We start from the raw sequence: 16,458 nt of genomic DNA, 5'->3' as shown, positions 1-16,458 counted from the left end.
AATTAGCAAATGAGTAATATTTTTGTGTTTTGCCTGTGGCTTCTTGAATCAAAATAATATGTACTAAAACTTTGTGGATTACGGTCATTCCTGAAGTGTCTGCTAACTGGCTAAAATGCTTTGAAGAAACACCTCCACCCAAGAAAAGCTTTAGGCCTGGGGGATATCGATTATTTCAGGTGTGGGAGGGACTGCAGTGAGCATGCAGAATCCATCGCGTTTTGTTCCTGCTGAAGGAAACACCGTTGGGAGAAGGAATGAATTAACTCCTGTCACCATTGTTCCAAAACGAGTACATTAGCTCAACAGTGATGTTGAAGAGGGCAGTAACCCTTTAAAGGATTAGTAAGCAAGCATCAAGATAGTAGCTAGCGTCAGGTAAAGCAATCGAACCCAACTCCTTGGTGGAGTTGTTGCCTTCGAGCCCGGGGTGCGGCTCCGCTGTGGTACCAGTCCGCGTGCGGAGTCTTAACACGTCGTACTCAGTGCAGCGCTGCTTGAGCGTTGCTGTATCACAGCGCATGAAGGCTCGCCGGGCCCTCCCCTGAAACTGGGGTGCTGTTAGGATTGCCCCGCTGGCTTTTCCTGCGAGTGGAGTGTAAATTACTTCAAATTGCTGTCCGCTTCATGGGTATGTGTGACAGCAATTAGAGGCCCTGTGTATTAATGCGGGAGAGGAGTGAACGAGTCACGTTTCAGCTGAGGCTGTTTGAGAGTCTGATCAGGTTTTTTTGGTGGGAGGGAGTGCTGCTGCTCCGTGGTGTCGTTAGTGAGGTGGTTAATTATGCACATGCCAAGCAGCTGGTGGTTACTGGTGGTGTGCATGCAGGCAGAACTGGTTTGTTGTATCTGCTGCTCTTCACCAGTTACTCTTGATGGAGAAGCCAAAGCCTGCAGACCAGCACTCTCCTCTGTGCCAGTGGCTTTTAAGCTCGTTGGCCCATCGATGTCCCAAATGTAAGCAGAAATTCCTGGGAAAACCACTAAACCATGCAGGCTTATTCCACACATGCAGGCAAGCCCAATGCCAACAAAATGGGAAGAAGCAAAGCAATGGGCAGAGCAAGGCTGCGAAGCTGATCCTGCGGCTGCTGAGTTGCCTCTCCAGACCTCACTGGTAGCGCTGAGCACAAGACCCGGGCTTGCCCATGCCAGCTGGACTCCGGACCCCGCTCAGTTTTGGTGCTGGCATTTGAAATCAGATCCGCTCTGTCGAGCAGCGCGTAACACAGGGGGCACGGCGTGTAATTTTCTACCAGAAAAGTCAAGGTAATGATCAGAAGGACCAGGAAGGTCTGACACGAGGCAAGTCTATAAATGCAGTCGCTTGGAACGGTCTGGCCGAAGCCCTGCGCGGCGGGGAGAGCGCAGTAGCCCCCAGCCTGTATCTCATGAAACGGAGCGTTTGTTCTTGCTGCCTTCACATTTCTGTAACGCGCAGCCGTGTAATTCCCATCCACCATCCACGTGGGTGCCGGGCGCGCGCCCCAGGCAGAGAGCCGGTGGGGATACGGCAGCCAGACCTGCACTGCTGGTGTTTCGTTTCCGGAGGAGTTACGGGATGTACGTTGTGCCAGCTCTTCCTTGCCATTAAATGGGGCCTGTATCTGAGCAGAGGGCTCGTGGTTCCAGATTAGGGCGAAGTTTGGAGTTGTGCTCAGCCTGTGTACCAGCAAGTGCCCTCTTCGTTTCGCTGCCAGGCCCGGCAGCCCAGGGAAGTGGCTCCAGCCAGGAATGCAGAACATGCGCTGGGCTTGTTTCTGTCCCGCTGTACTGCGTGGTTTAGAAACTGGGTCGCTGGACAACTAGGTCAGGCAGAGGGACTTTTAGCCAGCTGTAGATTATGCTGCATGTTTGGATTCGATACTGTTCTTGTTAACCTTCACTTCCAGACCGCTCTTCCTTTCTTGTGTGATGCTGGGGGCTGTTGCTGGCTGGCGGGTCCGCAATGCCGTGAGGCTGCCGGGTGGCTCTAGCCCGGAGCAGGGTGGCCGTGTGCTGGGTGCTCATCTCAAGTATGTGGCTTGCGGGGAGCCGGCAAGTTTGTCACCGCTGCTGACCGCGCTGTGCTCTAAAATGCCCAGATTTCAGATGCTGGGGGGTGTCGTGAGCCGCAGTGAGCGGTGCTGGCAGGATGGCAGGCGAGTAATCACCCGGGCTTGGCAAGCTGCCCCTGGCCAGCTGGGCTGCGCTAACTGGGTCGCTCGCAGGAGAGCAACAGACCGTCATGGCTCTGTGCACGCCGTCGCTGGGCTGGTGGATCCTCCCTGTTGTATGGGAGCAGGCTGCTGTCGCCGCAGCCAGCGCCGGCTGCTGACGTGAGGGTTTCCTGTGAAATTTCCATTGTGTCAGGTCAGGAGCTACTTTAAAGCTGCAAGGCACGGACATGGGCACAGCTTCAGCACTGACAACTCTTCTGTCTTCAGTCTGCTTGTCAGACCAGAGATCTGGCTGAGCAGAGCCCTTTCGCCTGCGTCCTGGCACCAGCCTTGATCCTTATCCGAGCAGCCTCCTCGTCTGGGCTGGGTGATGGGAGCCCACCAGATGCCTTCACTAAAGTGCTTCAGCCAAAGGTCAGCTCCTCTGCAGAGACCCTGTGCTCTCTCCAGGCACCGCCGGGGCAGCTGCCGCTGCGTAGCTCCGTCCTGGTGATGGATCTTCTCCTGTCCCACCGGCAGTGCCGGCAGCCTCTTGCCTTGGTGTGACCTGGACTCCTGGGAGCAGAGGCCAGGCTGATGCAGATCCTGGGGGCTGGGAGCCAATTGCTGCAAAACTTGACTTCTTTAAGCTTCTGGGTCACTTCCCCCCAGCTCTGGAAACTTTCCAGCGGCGGTAAGACTGCTTCAGAAACCATGCAGCCCCCGCCAGAGATGTTACGTATTTACTCAGGGAAACCGAGACGACAAAGCGTTGGTGCCCCAGAACACACACAGTGCAAACCAGTGAGGAGATCGCTGGTGTCCTGGCTCCCATGCTGGGTTGTAACTGCTACAGAACAGCCCCTCTTGCATCCATATGTTGTTTTCTCTCCCTTTCCTCCCCTCCCCCTTGCTTTCTGGTTTTAATTCTATTTCTTTTGGCTCACAAAGCTGATGAAATTAGGAAAGATTATTAAAAACACCACTGCTCACAGAACAGGTTTCTCCCCAGCTATCCCAGCTGCAGAGCGGCTCTGGTATCTGTTGGCAACGCTTATATTGGAAATAATGAGAAAATGGTGTCTTTTTTTTTTCCCCTGAGAACCAGGCAAAGCCTGACACTCGAGACTTCCAGCACAGGCTGATTAAGTTTGATTTGTTTTCTTTGTTTGTTTTTAATTTTTTAAGGGATTCTGTTTGGTCTTCTGTATTTCCAAAGAAGGGATGGGCTTCCCTAGTGACCTGGCACCAGGTACTGGCTCAGAAGAGGGGCTGGCTGTGTGGAGGGCGGGCAGCGGAGCTGGCAGGGGCTGGCAGTGGCTGCTGTCCTCGGGGAGGAGCTGGACGCCTCTGTGTTTGAACACAAGGCCCTGGGGTGGTCACTGCTCTTCATCAGTCGTTGGCTTTACTGACCGCTGTGCTCTGATTTTTGCAGGCTTATTTTTTGCCATGTGTTTAGTAGGTAGGTGCTGGCTCTGCTCCTGTGATGGCTTTGTTCTCACTGTTGTCGTCTGTTGTTTGCCTTGGACCGGGCTGGTGTATCTCGGTAAGCTCTAGTGTGGGCGCAGAGTCGTCTCTGTCCCTGTTCCGCTTGGCACAACCACACGGGTCGAGGTGGGTCAGTGCCTCTTTCAAACCTTGGCCTTCTCCAGCCCCTGGGCGGCTGGGGGCCCGGGGACTTTTGTAGCCAGCACATCATTTACCTGGGTGAAACTCGCTTCCCTTCCAGTGCTGTTGTCTGCCTCTGTGCTGGTCTTTGCTCCTGTTGCTAATACTTGCACTCGTCAGCTCCTGGAGCGAGTCAGTGTCTCCCGACAGCCTGGCACACTGTTTGCATGGTGCAGGTGGAGGTGTCTGCTCCTGCCCTGGGACCCACAGCCATCGGTGCTGGTGAGATCTTGTGGAAGATGCTGCTTTCCCAGCAAAGCTGTCTGGGGCCAGGCGCTTTCCAGGTTGCTCTGGATCCTTGCCCACGTGTGCTTGTAGCCTGAAACCGCTGTGGACTGAGGAGGGCTGGCTGTGTGGGTGAGCAGGAGCATGGAAGTACAACCCTGTGAGCTCCAGATGAGTCAGTCTCCCTGTGCTGGTGGAGTGGAGAGCTCCTCCAGAGCTGGTAGATGCTGGCTTGCTCCACGGACCGTGCCTAGAGCAGTCGGCCAGCCAGAAAGCTTGGCTCAGCCGGAGTGTCTGGGATCCAGCGGCTTGAACATATTGTGTCAGAAAGGAGTGAACATGTGCTTTGCGGGCCGTGGAACAAATCCATGGGCTCCCATGCAGACTTTTCTCTCCAAGGAGAAGGGGGAGCTTTTTTAAGCCATTAACTTTTCTTTTGTCAACAGAAAAATTATTCTCAGCAATTTAATTTTCCTCTGGGGGCAGGAACAGTTAGTTATTGTGCTGGAAGACAGCACAGTGTGACCACGGAAATCTTATCTGTGTGGTTGCTGCCAAGACGAAAGACAGGTAGATATGCTTTGGGTCGGAGGAGCCCCAGCCCCGCTCGCTGTGATCCTGCGCTGCCATGTGAAGGGCGGATATAAGCTCATGCCAGAAAACCAAATGAAGCCCCTTTTTGACCAAGACTTGGAGCAAAACTGCAATGCGTTGGGTATGTAGGAATGAATCTCATGTGACCAGAGTAGGGGGAATTGATCGTGACGGTCTGCCTTAACTTTTAGATGTCGTATTTGTGGGGAGGATGGAAGAGCAGTGCAAATTTGGGCTTGAGATGAGATGCTGGCCTCTCCGAAGCGATCGGGGAGCTGGGGGATCCGTGCCTTGGGGATGCGACAGGCTTGGGGCTGTCCTCTGTGCAGCATGGCTCTAACCAGCTGGGGAGTGAGTTGTTGCCTTCCCCTTTCCTCTCCTCTATTTCCCCAAGGGCTTCTTAGGAACCTTTGTCTGTGGTGGATGCTGAGGAGGCTTTGGGTAAGGGTAGGAATGTCAGAGTGCTTTTGACTTGTTAATTACTGATCCTCTCTGATAGCATCAAGCCCTTGTTGCTATGTAGATCTCTTCTGTGTTGAGCAGCAGTGCAGGCACTTGGAGTCCCCAGGCCAAGATGATCACAATCTACAAAGACCCAGGAGCGTGATGACAAGGGAAGCGGAGGGAAGGGGCGGGGGAAAAGTGACTTATCCCAGCTTTTCTCTGTAATTTGAGCTAAAGCCCAGTTCTGTGACTGGCCTCTGATCTGTGCGAGCTATCCCCTCTCCCTGCCCAGCCCTAGGGAGGCTGATGGTGCTGGGGTCAAGAAGCTGTGCATATTTGGAGAGGGCAGGATTGGGAAGCTCATTTGCTTAAATCAAGTATAATCATAGGTGGTGGTTGCTGTTTACTGCAGAGGCAATTTCCTGCAGCAGTGGGCTTGTCTGGGTTCCTGCCCAGCCTTTCTCCCCTCTATCGTGTCTTGCCCGTGTTGCAGACCGTTTGGCTTGGCTTCACCCTGGTGCCTGAGTGCCTCTGCAAGCCATTCCAGGAAAGGTATTTTCTAAGCTCTTTGTGCTTCGGTTCAGCACATGATGGATCCCTGCAGCCTGTGAATCATCGCTCTTGCTGAGTAGCGCTGCGCAAGTAGGACTGGCTCGTATTAGCTATGCGATACCTTCTTTGGGGCCATCCTGCAGGTTGCTGAGCCCAGGGAAGAACGAGTGTATCCAGTATCCTGCGGAGCCAGGTCATTAATTCACTGCTGGACCTAGCAGGAGGGAGATTGGGTTGCCAGTTCCATCTCACTCGAGCATTTGCAGGTGCTTTCAGCTCTCCTGTTTCTGCTTTGCGATAGCAGCAGGGCACTCCTTGCTTCAGCATGCTGGCAGAGCCCCGCAGAGGATCTGGCAGAAGGAGGAACAGCTGGTCTGAGGAACGAGAAGAATTCAGAGGGGCTCAGACTCATCCAGGTGCTGAAATCTTTCTGGAGAGAGTTTTGATGTGGCTTCTGTTTGGCAGATGGCAAGGCTGGCTTTCAGTGCTTGTGTTTTGCCCTCCGCTTGGCTCTTTCCTGAGCGGATGTGAAGATGTTTAGTGTCTTGCCCAGCTGTTTGTTGGAAGCAAAAGATAAAGAAAGCCGAGTTGGCGGGCAGCGTGGTTCTGAGGAAGCGGTGCCCACTTCGATACCTGTGTGCCCATGCAGGAGCAGGTGCTGTGTCTCCCGAGCAGGAGGAGAGGGCAGGCTGTTGATGGAGCTGCTCACGAGTGAGACGTATTAAGACACAAGGCATGAACCAGGGCCCAAGCACAGAGGAGGTCAGAGTGGTCCCAGCTGCGAAGTGGGGGGCTAGCAGGCTGCCTGGGTGCAGCAGCTCAGCTGGCAGCCGGGAGCTGTTGTGCGGGGTCTTCCACATCCGTGTTTGCCCTTCCAGTTGGTTTGAACCCAATGTAAATGTGTTGGAGGTGCTGAGACTTGCAGTGTGAGTGGCTCATTAAGGGATGGGAAGGGATTTGGGTCCCTTCCTAGTGCAGGAGAGCAGCATCTGTCCAAAGGCATGGGAAGGTTTAAGAGCAACCCATCCTAGTTGCTCAGAGATCCGTTCTCCCTGCAGCCGTTAATCTTATCTGAATTGCAAACTCTGACACAGGGACTTTCCCTACCTCAGCCTCTATCAGAGGAGTCTTTTGTCTGTGCCTGCTCTGTGGAAGCGAAGAATCCATCCACACGTGGAGGTGATTTATTGTCCGACTTTCACAGTGTCCAGCAAGTTGATTGAAGTCCCTCCCTGCTGCCCTTTGACTCAGGGAGGGTCCCAGGGGCCAACCATGAAGCAATTGCATTACCTACAGCCTCCCTTTCTGTCCATCCATCACCTTCTCTCCTCCCTTGCTGCTCTAGCTGGGCAGACGCAGTGGTTTCCACAACCAGCTCCGCTTGCTGCGTCTGTCTAGAGCCAAAGCTCTTTCAGCTGCGAAGAGCCGGCTGGGCAGGAACGTGGCGTTGTGCAAGCAGCCGGGCCGAGGTGCAGGAGCTTGGCACCGCTGGCTGTGGCTGGGTGGCCACATCTGGCTGTGGAGCAGCAGCAGGGCGAGTTCCTACCTGCCCTCCAGAGCAAGTAGATGCTCCTGGTGTTTGCACAGCTGGAAGAGCTGCCGTGCCACGGTCTCCTCGCCATGTGGATGGTGGTTTCAGAGCCTCACGCGGCGTCTGCGTGCCCTCACACAGCTCTGATCCCTCCTGGCTCCTCTTTGTTTTTGGGGTGGGGACTTCTTTATCTGGAGTCAAGTGCACTGTCAATCTGTATGGCTGTGGCGGTTTGTCACAGACTTTGATGTTGGTGAGAATGGGAGAGGAGGAGCTGGCTCTTTATGGACAAGCCACAGAGGAACCGGTAACCGCCAGTGTGCCGGGGCAGAGCTCAAGGTCAGCCTCTGGCAGATAGCATGAGAAGCTGGTGAACGGCGTTACCTGGGAATACCGTCCTTGGCAGGGAGGGATGGGGACTTGGTGCCTGAGGGGCTGCTCTTGGGGCTGCACCCCCTCCATGCTGGGAGCAGGAGCCCCAACAGGTCCAGTGAGCTGGGGGGACTCCTCGTCCAGGCGCTGGAGCACCCAGCTGAGGTCACGCTCTGCTGCAGACGCTGTTGGGCGTCTTCACTCTGCGTCTGCTCGGCTGAGTGGGAAAGCTGCTGGAGATGGCAGCAGAGGACAGTATCTGCGGCGGGCAACCAGGGTGCCAGGAGCCAGCAGGGCCACTGTCCCCAGGGAAGGAGCTGGTTCCTCTGCAGCCGATGCGGCGAGGCTGCCGGGTGTCTGGCCGTACCCAGGGACAGTCCCTGGCACACATCCCACTGCTCAGCCCACGGGACTGGGCTCACACTTTAGAGATGCCCCAGCACTGTCCTCTCCTCTACAAAAAAACCCCACAAACCAAAACCCAACATCCAGCGAGTACAAAAATTGAAGCAGGGTTAGCAATAGCATGTGTGGGTGAGGAGCAATGCCAGCAGCGCGTCAAAACGGGGGAGCAGTTCAGCACACACAAATGGGGCTGAGACCACTTCCCCCTGCATGCTCCTCCATATGGCACTTGGCTGTGAGCTCCAGCCGTGCCTGGGGCCACTGCAGGTGGTCACACTGGGAGCAGAGCGCAGGAATTTGGGGACCAGGGTGCCGTGAGGGCTGGGACCTGCTCTGTCCAGACACCACAGGATGCTCAACTGGTCCTAACTGCTCTTCTTTTTCCCTCCACAGGGTTCTGGCATCGGTGATGAGCAATGGGGTATGATGTAGCACGTTTTCAGGGGGATGTTGATGAAGACCTTATATGCCCCATCTGCAGCGGGGTCCTGGAGGAGCCGGTTCAGGTAGGTTTCCGTCTGAGCACTGACTGTGGCTACTGAAAGCCTCCGATTGCAGCTCCAGACTTCTAGATGTCTTGATCAGATGATGGGCGCCGCACACAGCGTGTGCATTAGGTGAGCTCAATGGATTCTTAACTTTCCTACTAATGGTTTAAGGCAACAGCATGGGTGAGAAAGCAGCAGCAGGGATAAAAGTCTGAGTTGTGTGTGTTCTGGTGGAAATGAGCTAAAGTTATGGGTTTGGGGGATGTCCAGGGGTCAGCAAGGAGGCAGGAGGAAGGGATAAGCTTGTGTCGGGATAGGTTTCCCTTTACTCTTTCATTCCTTACTCCCTTCTTAAGTCTACCAAAGCTTGATGCAGCTGCATACCAGCGATGGTTGTCCCAAGGCGGAGATGGCCAAGATCTGTCCCTTGCTTATGGCTTCATGCTTGGTTGACCCTCTCTGCTTCCCTGCACACATGCTTCCTCCATGCTATGGAGCTGATCTGTTTTACTTGCTGTTGGGAGCTGGCTCGGCTCTCCCCCTGCCACCGAATGTCATTCGGAGGGTGGACAGACCGCAGCCCTGGTAGCAGCACGCTCCTCTGCCCCGGCCCGGCACAGCCGAGTGGTTTGGTGGATCCTCCGGCTCACTCTGCAGCTTGTGCAGCCGCTCGGGGAAGGAGGGTGTGCACGGGGAGCTGCTGCTTCCGCTCCCTCCACTTCCTGCGAAGCGAAAGGACTGTTGGACGGCACTCTCCTGTGAGCTCTGCTCCTGTGAGCTCTTCCAGTGCAGCACACTGCATAGTCCCCGGCCCTCCTGTGCCTTTCGGTCCTCCTAAGCCCTATTAACTGGGGGGCAAGGTTAGTGGGGGCTTTCATGGCCCCCTCGCCAGTGCTGAGCGGAGCTGGCTTCTACATGGGGCTTTGTTCTCCTGGTCCTTGCCTCTTCCCTTCAGTGTCTGTATGCTGCCGGAGGCATTCCTCCACTGGCCGAGCTGTGGCCGTGTGCTGGGTAGCTCAGTACCCTCTGCGTAAATCCAGCTTCATTTGAAATAAAACAGATTGAAATAAAACGGAGCTAATCTGAAACATGTGCATAATTATTGCCGTTTCATTGCTTAATAATAAACAGCATCACGAAAGCTGTGATTTGTGCCGTGCTGGTAAGCTGCCCCGCGGGGATCCCAGAGGCTGTGTGCTGTAGCCCACCCCGTGCCACTGGGCTGGGGGTGCATGGAACTGCAGCCTATTGTAGTGAAAATGGTGTGTTAGCACCTTCCAGCTACGCTAATCTGTTACATCAAAAGCAGCTTTGCTTTTTAAAAAGTCTGTCAGCATGTGAACATGATCACAGGCCATCGCACAAAACAGAGGCAAAGTTGCTGCTTTCTTAAGCAGGTTTATTTAAATCTCCTGTGAGAATGTGATATCATAAACTCCCTTGATCCCAGGCTTTTCTCAAGCGTGTTTAACAGCCTATATTGTTGAGTACCAGCACTCCTCCTCCTGCCAGCACTGCAGTAACTGCAGCTGCGATGAGGCTGAGTGTGGAGCGAGGCACAAGCTGTGCCCTCTGACAGCCCTTGGCTTGAAGGGAGCAAATTCCTGAGGACTCTTTCCTTGTTCCTCCCGTCCTGCGAGGTCCCTCTGCCTGGTCAAAGCAGGGCCACCTCCAGTCTGATCTCAGGGGCTGTATCTGGCCCCAAGATTTCCGTATCTCTTAAGGATGGAGATTCCCCAGGGCCTGTCCCTGTGTTACGGGCACAGGGTGACCCTCTGCCTGCAGTAGCCAGTGACACTGGTGTGATTTATCCATCGCATCTCCAGTCTGTGCTTGGTGATGCTGCGGTACCCCAATCCCTAAGCTTCAGTGGAGGTGGGCATGGGCTTGAGAGGATAAAATACCATGAGGGGAGCAGCGAGGCCAGCTTTGTGGAGGTCGGGGAAAGCCAAAGCCTCAGAGCGCGGGACTTCAGGAAAACGCAAGGGAGAGGAGTGGCTGTCCCTCTGCCAGAGCCCGGCATGTGCTGCCTTGCCTGGTGCAGGCTCAGCTGCGGGCTGGCTCGGAGATGCTGTGCTGGCCTGGTTGGCTCGAGCTGCGTTGTCACGGGGGCTGCACTGAAACTCCCAAGATGGTCCCGTAGCTTGAACGGGTGAACCCTAATTCGGCGTACGTCCTGCAATCGCCGTCTGCCTTTGTCGGCTGGTACAAGGCAGCCTGCAAGGCAGTGTGCGCTGGGGGAGCAGCTTGTAAATGAGACTTAGCCCTGAATGCGTCTGACCTTCCTGTAACTCTGGGTTTCTGCTCTGTGGAAGAAAGAGTTCTTCTCTGTTGTATGAAGAGCTGGCGTCTGTCCCACTCCCCCTCCCCAGTCTTAACACTCTTTCAACTGCAGCTTGAAGGCAAGAGCAGAGCCCAGCTGTGTAAATACAGTGAAGTAATGTTCTGATCTGCCCTGGAAAAATGTTTCAGTTTAGCTTCCCGATCTGTCTTGCCCCCTCAGCCCTTTCAAGAGGCAGCGTTACCTGGGATGGAGCGCAGCAGGAGCACTGCTCCCACCTCTGGTGGGGAGAGAGTACCTTGGTGGGGTTGGGCACACAAATTCAAACCAGAGCGAGGTGAAGGTGGGCACCTGCTCTTCCAAGGGAAGGGAGGATGGCTCTGCACCAGTGCCTCTCGTGTTGTAGTGGAAGGTACTGTGCATGGCTCTGGTCTTTACCGGTCTTGCTTTTGGTGTCTCATTCCCCTGCGTGGGCATCGTGCCTGCTTGTGTAACGGAGGTGCCTCTTCCCTTTGCTTTCCTCTCCCAAGGCAGCACGGAGCTGCCGTGCATCCCTCGAAGACTTGAGAGCCTTTCTCTCGTCAAGGTTGTCCTCCATACATGAGCCAGCAAACGTTTCCTGGCTGGGTCTGAGTAACGCGTGGCTGTTCTCTGCCCCTCCGCAGGCTCCTCACTGCGAGCACGCCTTTTGCAATGCCTGCATCACCCAGTGGTTCTCCCAGCAGCAGACGTGCCCCGTGGACCGCAGCGTCGTGACGGTTGCCCACCTCCGCCCCGTCCCGCGGATCATGCGTAATATGCTCTCGAAGCTGCAGATCACTTGCGACAACGCTGTTTTCGGCTGTACGGCAGTTGTGCGACTTGACAACCTGATGTCTCACCTCAACGACTGCGAGCACAATCCAAAGCGTCCGGTGACTTGCGAGCAGGGATGCGGGTGAGGATGGCCCTTGGGGGGGCTCTGCCACAGAGGGTGGGCAGAGCGGGGACCACAGGGTCAGGGAAGGAAACTGGGGTTCGGTGCCCGGCACCCCTTTTCCCCCAGGGCACAGAGCTCCGTGGGTCATGGGGCTTTGAAGGCCATGGTGCTGCAGAATGTGTTGGGAAGGATTTTTAGTCAAACTCATTTCTTTTTAACCTTGGTTCAAAACCCCTGGCTCTTCAGCTCATTGCTGAGGCTCAGGTGGCCGTTGGCTGCTGGAAACGGGGTACTGAGGCCTACAAAGGCCAGAGCCCAGAGCCATTCCAGCCCCCTGGGACAAGTTCCAGCGTGAGCTCTGCTCCCTCCTACGTGTCGCCGAAAGCCAGGAGCGGTGGGTGGCTGGTCTGGCCTTGGCGCCTGTGCGCTTGGTGCCGATGTCCTTCCCACTCACGTGCATCCAGCCAGGTGGTGACTGACTGTTGGCTTTGGAGACTATCCAGTCTCCTCGGATGAAGTCAGGGACTGGATCAGGCCCACGGGCTGCCTAGTGCGGGACCTGGTTGCGAGCCCTGATCACTTTGGAGGAGGAAAATCCCCATCGCCTGCTGACCTGGTGGGGGTTTGTTGCCGTGGCTCTTCCCCAGACCGTTTGGCTTGGCCCTGAGACGCAGCAGGGAGCAGGCCTTCCTACACCTATCGGAGGTTACGGCGCCGGGCTCCCCAGGGCTCTTGGCAAGTCCTCCAAGACTGGATTTGTTCTGCAGACTGTTTACGTGCTTATGCCAAGTGCTCTGGTGTGTAACTTTCCCTAATGTGGGGCCTCCACCTTTTCCTGTAACGCTCCGCAGCTTGGAAATGCCCAAAGATGAGCTGCCAAACCACAACTGCATCAAGCACTTAAGATCCGTGGTGCAGCAGCAGCAGACGAGAATCGCCGAGCTGGAGAAGACCTCGGCGGAGCACAAGCATCAGCTGGCCGAGCAGGTAGGTCTGCGTGCGCGAGGCGGCTGTCTCGCAGCGGGGTCTCTCGTGGGACAGGTCCGTCTCGCCTGCTTGGACGCCAAACACCAAAAGAGGTTTGTGGACGAAGGCGGCGGCTGCGGAGCAGCCCGAGCTGAGCGCAGCCGGGGCTTTGCTGCTGCTCCGCACCTCTGTGGTCCAGCCGCTGGGACGGTGGCCGAGCCAACGGGCAGGATTGTGTCGCTCCCCGCTGCTGCGCTGGGGTCTGGTCTTGTGACGTGTAGCCGTGGCGCTGACTCCATTTTGCAAACCCCGCCGTGTCCTGCCTGTTGCAGAAACGGGACATTCAGTTGCTGAAGGCCTACATGCGCGCCATCCGCAGCGTCAACCCCAACCTGCAGAACCTGGAGGAGACCATCGAATACAACGAAATCCTGGAGTAAGTGCTGGTTCTTGTGCCGATTGGGGAGGAGCTGGGCAGCCCCGGGGTGCAAGCGGAGCCGGGAGTCTGCCAGCTTCGCTGACGGATTGGAGCGGGGGGGAAGCGCCTTCCAAGGCAAAGGTTTGAGAAGAAAATGCTTCTCAGAAGCACGGGGCAGTTGCGGGTTGCTCTGGGGAGCGGCTCATGAGCTGCTTTGCACAATGGGCTCGGACCGTTTTTATTCTTCCACCTGCATCCTGCCCACGAGCAGGAAGCTGCCAGATTCCTTCCTCCTTGTGAGAAAGGCCGGAGGAAGCAGCTTCTCATCGCATCCTTTCTTCCCCTCCCTCCGGGGAGTGAGTAGTGGAGCTGAAAGCTGCAGCTGGGTCGCGTTTGGGGGTGAAAACAGGGGAGGGGTAGGTGGGGAAATGGATGCCTTCCCCAGCCAGCCTCTCTCCCAAGCGCGGAGCAGACCAGAGGCAGAACGGTTCCCCGGTTTTGGTGGGAGGCACCGAAAATGCACAGCACTGAGCGCTTGTCCCCGTGTCTCTCACCAGGTGGGTGAACTCCCTGCAGCCGGCCCGGGTGACGCGGTGGGGTGGAATGATCTCCACGCCGGACGCGGTGCTGCAGGCCGTCATCAAGCGCTCGCTGGTGGAGAGCGGCTGCCCCACGTCCATCATCAACGAGCTGATCGAGAACGCCCACGAGCGGAACTGGCCGCAGGGCCTGGCCACGCTGGAGACCCGCCAGATGAACCGGCGGTACTACGAGAACTATGTGGCCAAGCGCATCCCTGGCAAGCAGGCCGTGGTGGTGATGGCCTGCGAAAACCAGCACATGGGCGAGGACATGGTGCTAGAGCCGGGACTGGTGATGATATTTGCACACGGAGTGGAGGAGATCTAAGGACTCGCACAGAGAAACGCTTCGTGCTGACGAGGGAGAGGAGGGGGAAGGGGCAGAGGCGGAGACCGGGGGTAGCCGGTCAAAACTGCTGGTGTTCCCTAGTCACCGACACGGTTTTCTTAGGGCGCTCTTCCCTCGAACCTCTTGCTTCCTAGCTGAAATGATTAAACGCCTCTGGCAGATACTACTCAAACACTCGGCGCAGCGGTGAGCACACCCTGCGGCCCCTCCGTGTTCGCCCCTTGCACATCTCCCCGGAGAGAAGGCGCAGTGCCGCACGCGTCCTGTCCGACTCCGCGGACCCAGCCTCTGTTTTGGTGCCTCTCCCGAAGCCCGGCTCCTGGTCCAGCCCAAACCCAGAGGCCCAGCTCAGCTCTTGCTGTGGACTGATGGCAGCTCTCGCTTGTCCGGTGGCCGAATCCTCCCTGGGCTTTCTCTCCCGCTCTGGATTTTCCGCCTCGCTCTCCGGCGTCTCTCTGCTGCCGTCTCTCCAGGCCTTGCCCCCGAGCGCGCAGTGTGGCGGCAGCGGGGGTCCGCTCCCCCCCCTCCTTCCCCTGGGCTGGGGAAGGGGCTCGACTGGGGAGTCCCTGAACCGGGGGCTGTCAGCGTCGCCCCCGGGGCCCTGCCTGGGCCCTGCGGCCGCCTGGAGCCAAACCGGCCCCGGAGCAGCTGCCAGTGCCCGGCGAGGGCTTGGGCCTTCCACCGCGCTGGGCAGTCGGTGCTGGGGACCAGCCTTTCCCCCTGCCGCCCTCCCCGGGGCCCTCGGGCCCCTCTCTCTGTGCATGCCCCAGCCCCCTCCTTCCTGGGAGAGGCCAGCTCCCCGCTCCCCCCAGCTCGAGACCCCCGCGCGTCCCCCACGCGCATGGGCACTGTCCTGCCCCATGCTTCCCGGTGTTCGGCTCCGCTTTCCCTGCTGTTACTGGTGTTACTTCTCCAGACACTTGTGACTGTGGTTCTGTATTTTTTTATACTTTTTTGGCCTTTTCTTGTTTTATTTCCCCCACTTCCGTTTTGTTTTCCAAGTGGACGGGCACCTCGGACCCTGCTTGCGTTTACTTGTTGGGAACTTAATTTATTTACGTTTGGTTTGTTGTTTTTTACAGCACTTTCCCCGCCGGGGTCTGTCCTGCCGGGAGGCGGGGGTCCAAGGGATCAATAAACAGCGTTCTGGTTGCTTTATCAGCGTCTCGGGGCCTTGGGGGTCTGCGCCCGCTCCCCGACCCCCCCCCCCGGCGAGGACGGAGGGTGTTTGACAGAGGGGCTCAGTCCCACGGGTGGGTTTGGGGGGGTCCTCCCCATCTCGGGGGCTGCACCGGTCGCAGGGTCCCTCCCATCTCCTTGTGTTGCCGAGATCGAGCGCTGCCTCGCCCCGGCTCACTCCGGGGGAGGGGGCACGGGCCCCACCGCTGGGCGTTGTGCCCCATACCCGGCTCTGCAGCCCCCCGAGGCGTGGGTCCCCCCCAAAAGGAAACCCACCACCCCGGAGCCCCGCTGCCAAAAGAGCTGGTATGGTGGGTGGGAGGCGCCCCCCCCCCCCCGCGCGCCCCCGGGGGGCCGTTTGAGGCAGCCCCGCAAAAGCGGGCGCGAGCGTCACGGACAGGATTCGAACCTGTGCGGGGAAACCCCATTGGATTTCGAGTCCAACGCCTTAACCACTCGGCCACCGTGACTCCCGCGCCAGCCTCCGCCGCGCTCCGCCTAGGCCGGGCGCCGCCGCCGCCCGCCCAGCCCCTCCCGGTGCCCCGCCGCCGCTCCCGGCCCCGCCCCGGGGCCGCCCTACCGGGCCGGCTCCCCCCGCAGCGCGGGCGTCGCCGAGCTCCCGACCCGGCAGGGGGCGCCGAGGCCCGGCCGCGCCGGTACCGAGCGGGCAGCGCTCGCGCAGGGCGGGCGGGAGGAGGCGGCGCGCCCCGGAACCGGCAGGGGGCGGTAGAGCGCGCGCGGCGCGGGGCGGGGCCGGCAGGGGGCGGTAGAGCGGGCGCGGCGCGGCGCGGCGGGAGGCGGCGGGAGGCGGCCCGGCCCGCTCGAAGATGGCGGTGCGGAAGAAGGACGGCGGCCCCAACGTCAAGTACTACGAGGCCTCGGACACCGTCAGCCAGTTCGACAACGTCCGCCTCTGGCTCGGCAAGAACTACAAGAAGGTAGGCCGCGGCGGGGGGGCGGGGGGCGCCGGCACCGGCCCCCGCCCCGCCGGGCCCGGCCTGTCACGGCCCCGCCGCCGCCATCGCCGCCCCCGCCCCCCCGGGCCCGGCCGCGGCGGCGGCGCTGACCCCCCGCCCCCGCAGTACATCCAGGCCGAGCCCCCCACCAACAAGTCGCTGTCGAGCCTGGTGGTGCAGCTGCTGCAGTTCCAGGAGGAGGTTTTCGGCAAGCACGTCAGCAACGCGCCCCTCACCAAGCTGCCGGTGAGCCCCCGCCGCGGCGGGCACCGGGGCGTGGGCACGGTGGGTCAGGGGCTGCGCCCCGGCAGGAGACGCGGCCCAGTGACAGCCGGGGACAAGGCCCGCAGCAGGGACAGCGCCCCAAAGATGCGGGGATGGCGCCCTGATGA

General features: G+C 58.3%; 1 protein-coding gene across 1 annotated transcript; it reads left to right on the top strand.

Annotated features, from left to right (window-relative positions):
- Nucleotides 1-8,345: 8,345 nt before the first annotated feature.
- Nucleotides 8,346-13,910, top strand: RNF41 (ring finger protein 41; the record flags this gene model as incomplete). Its single annotated transcript, XM_082011772.1, has 5 exons — nucleotides 8,346-8,435; nucleotides 11,364-11,635; nucleotides 12,469-12,604; nucleotides 12,916-13,019; nucleotides 13,559-13,910. 5 exons carry the CDS (start codon nucleotides 8,346-8,348, stop codon nucleotides 13,908-13,910), a joined length of 954 nt encoding a protein of 317 aa, XP_081867898.1.
- Between the last annotated feature and the right edge of the window lie 2,548 nt (nucleotides 13,911-16,458).

This window comes from Phaethon aethereus (genome assembly GCF_964289735.1).
Source record: "Phaethon aethereus genome assembly, chromosome: 29".
Taxonomy (NCBI): domain Eukaryota; kingdom Metazoa; phylum Chordata; class Aves; order Phaethontiformes; family Phaethontidae; genus Phaethon; species Phaethon aethereus.
The sequence above is the reverse complement of the archived record's forward strand: the minus strand, read 5'-3'. Positions and strand labels throughout refer to the sequence as shown.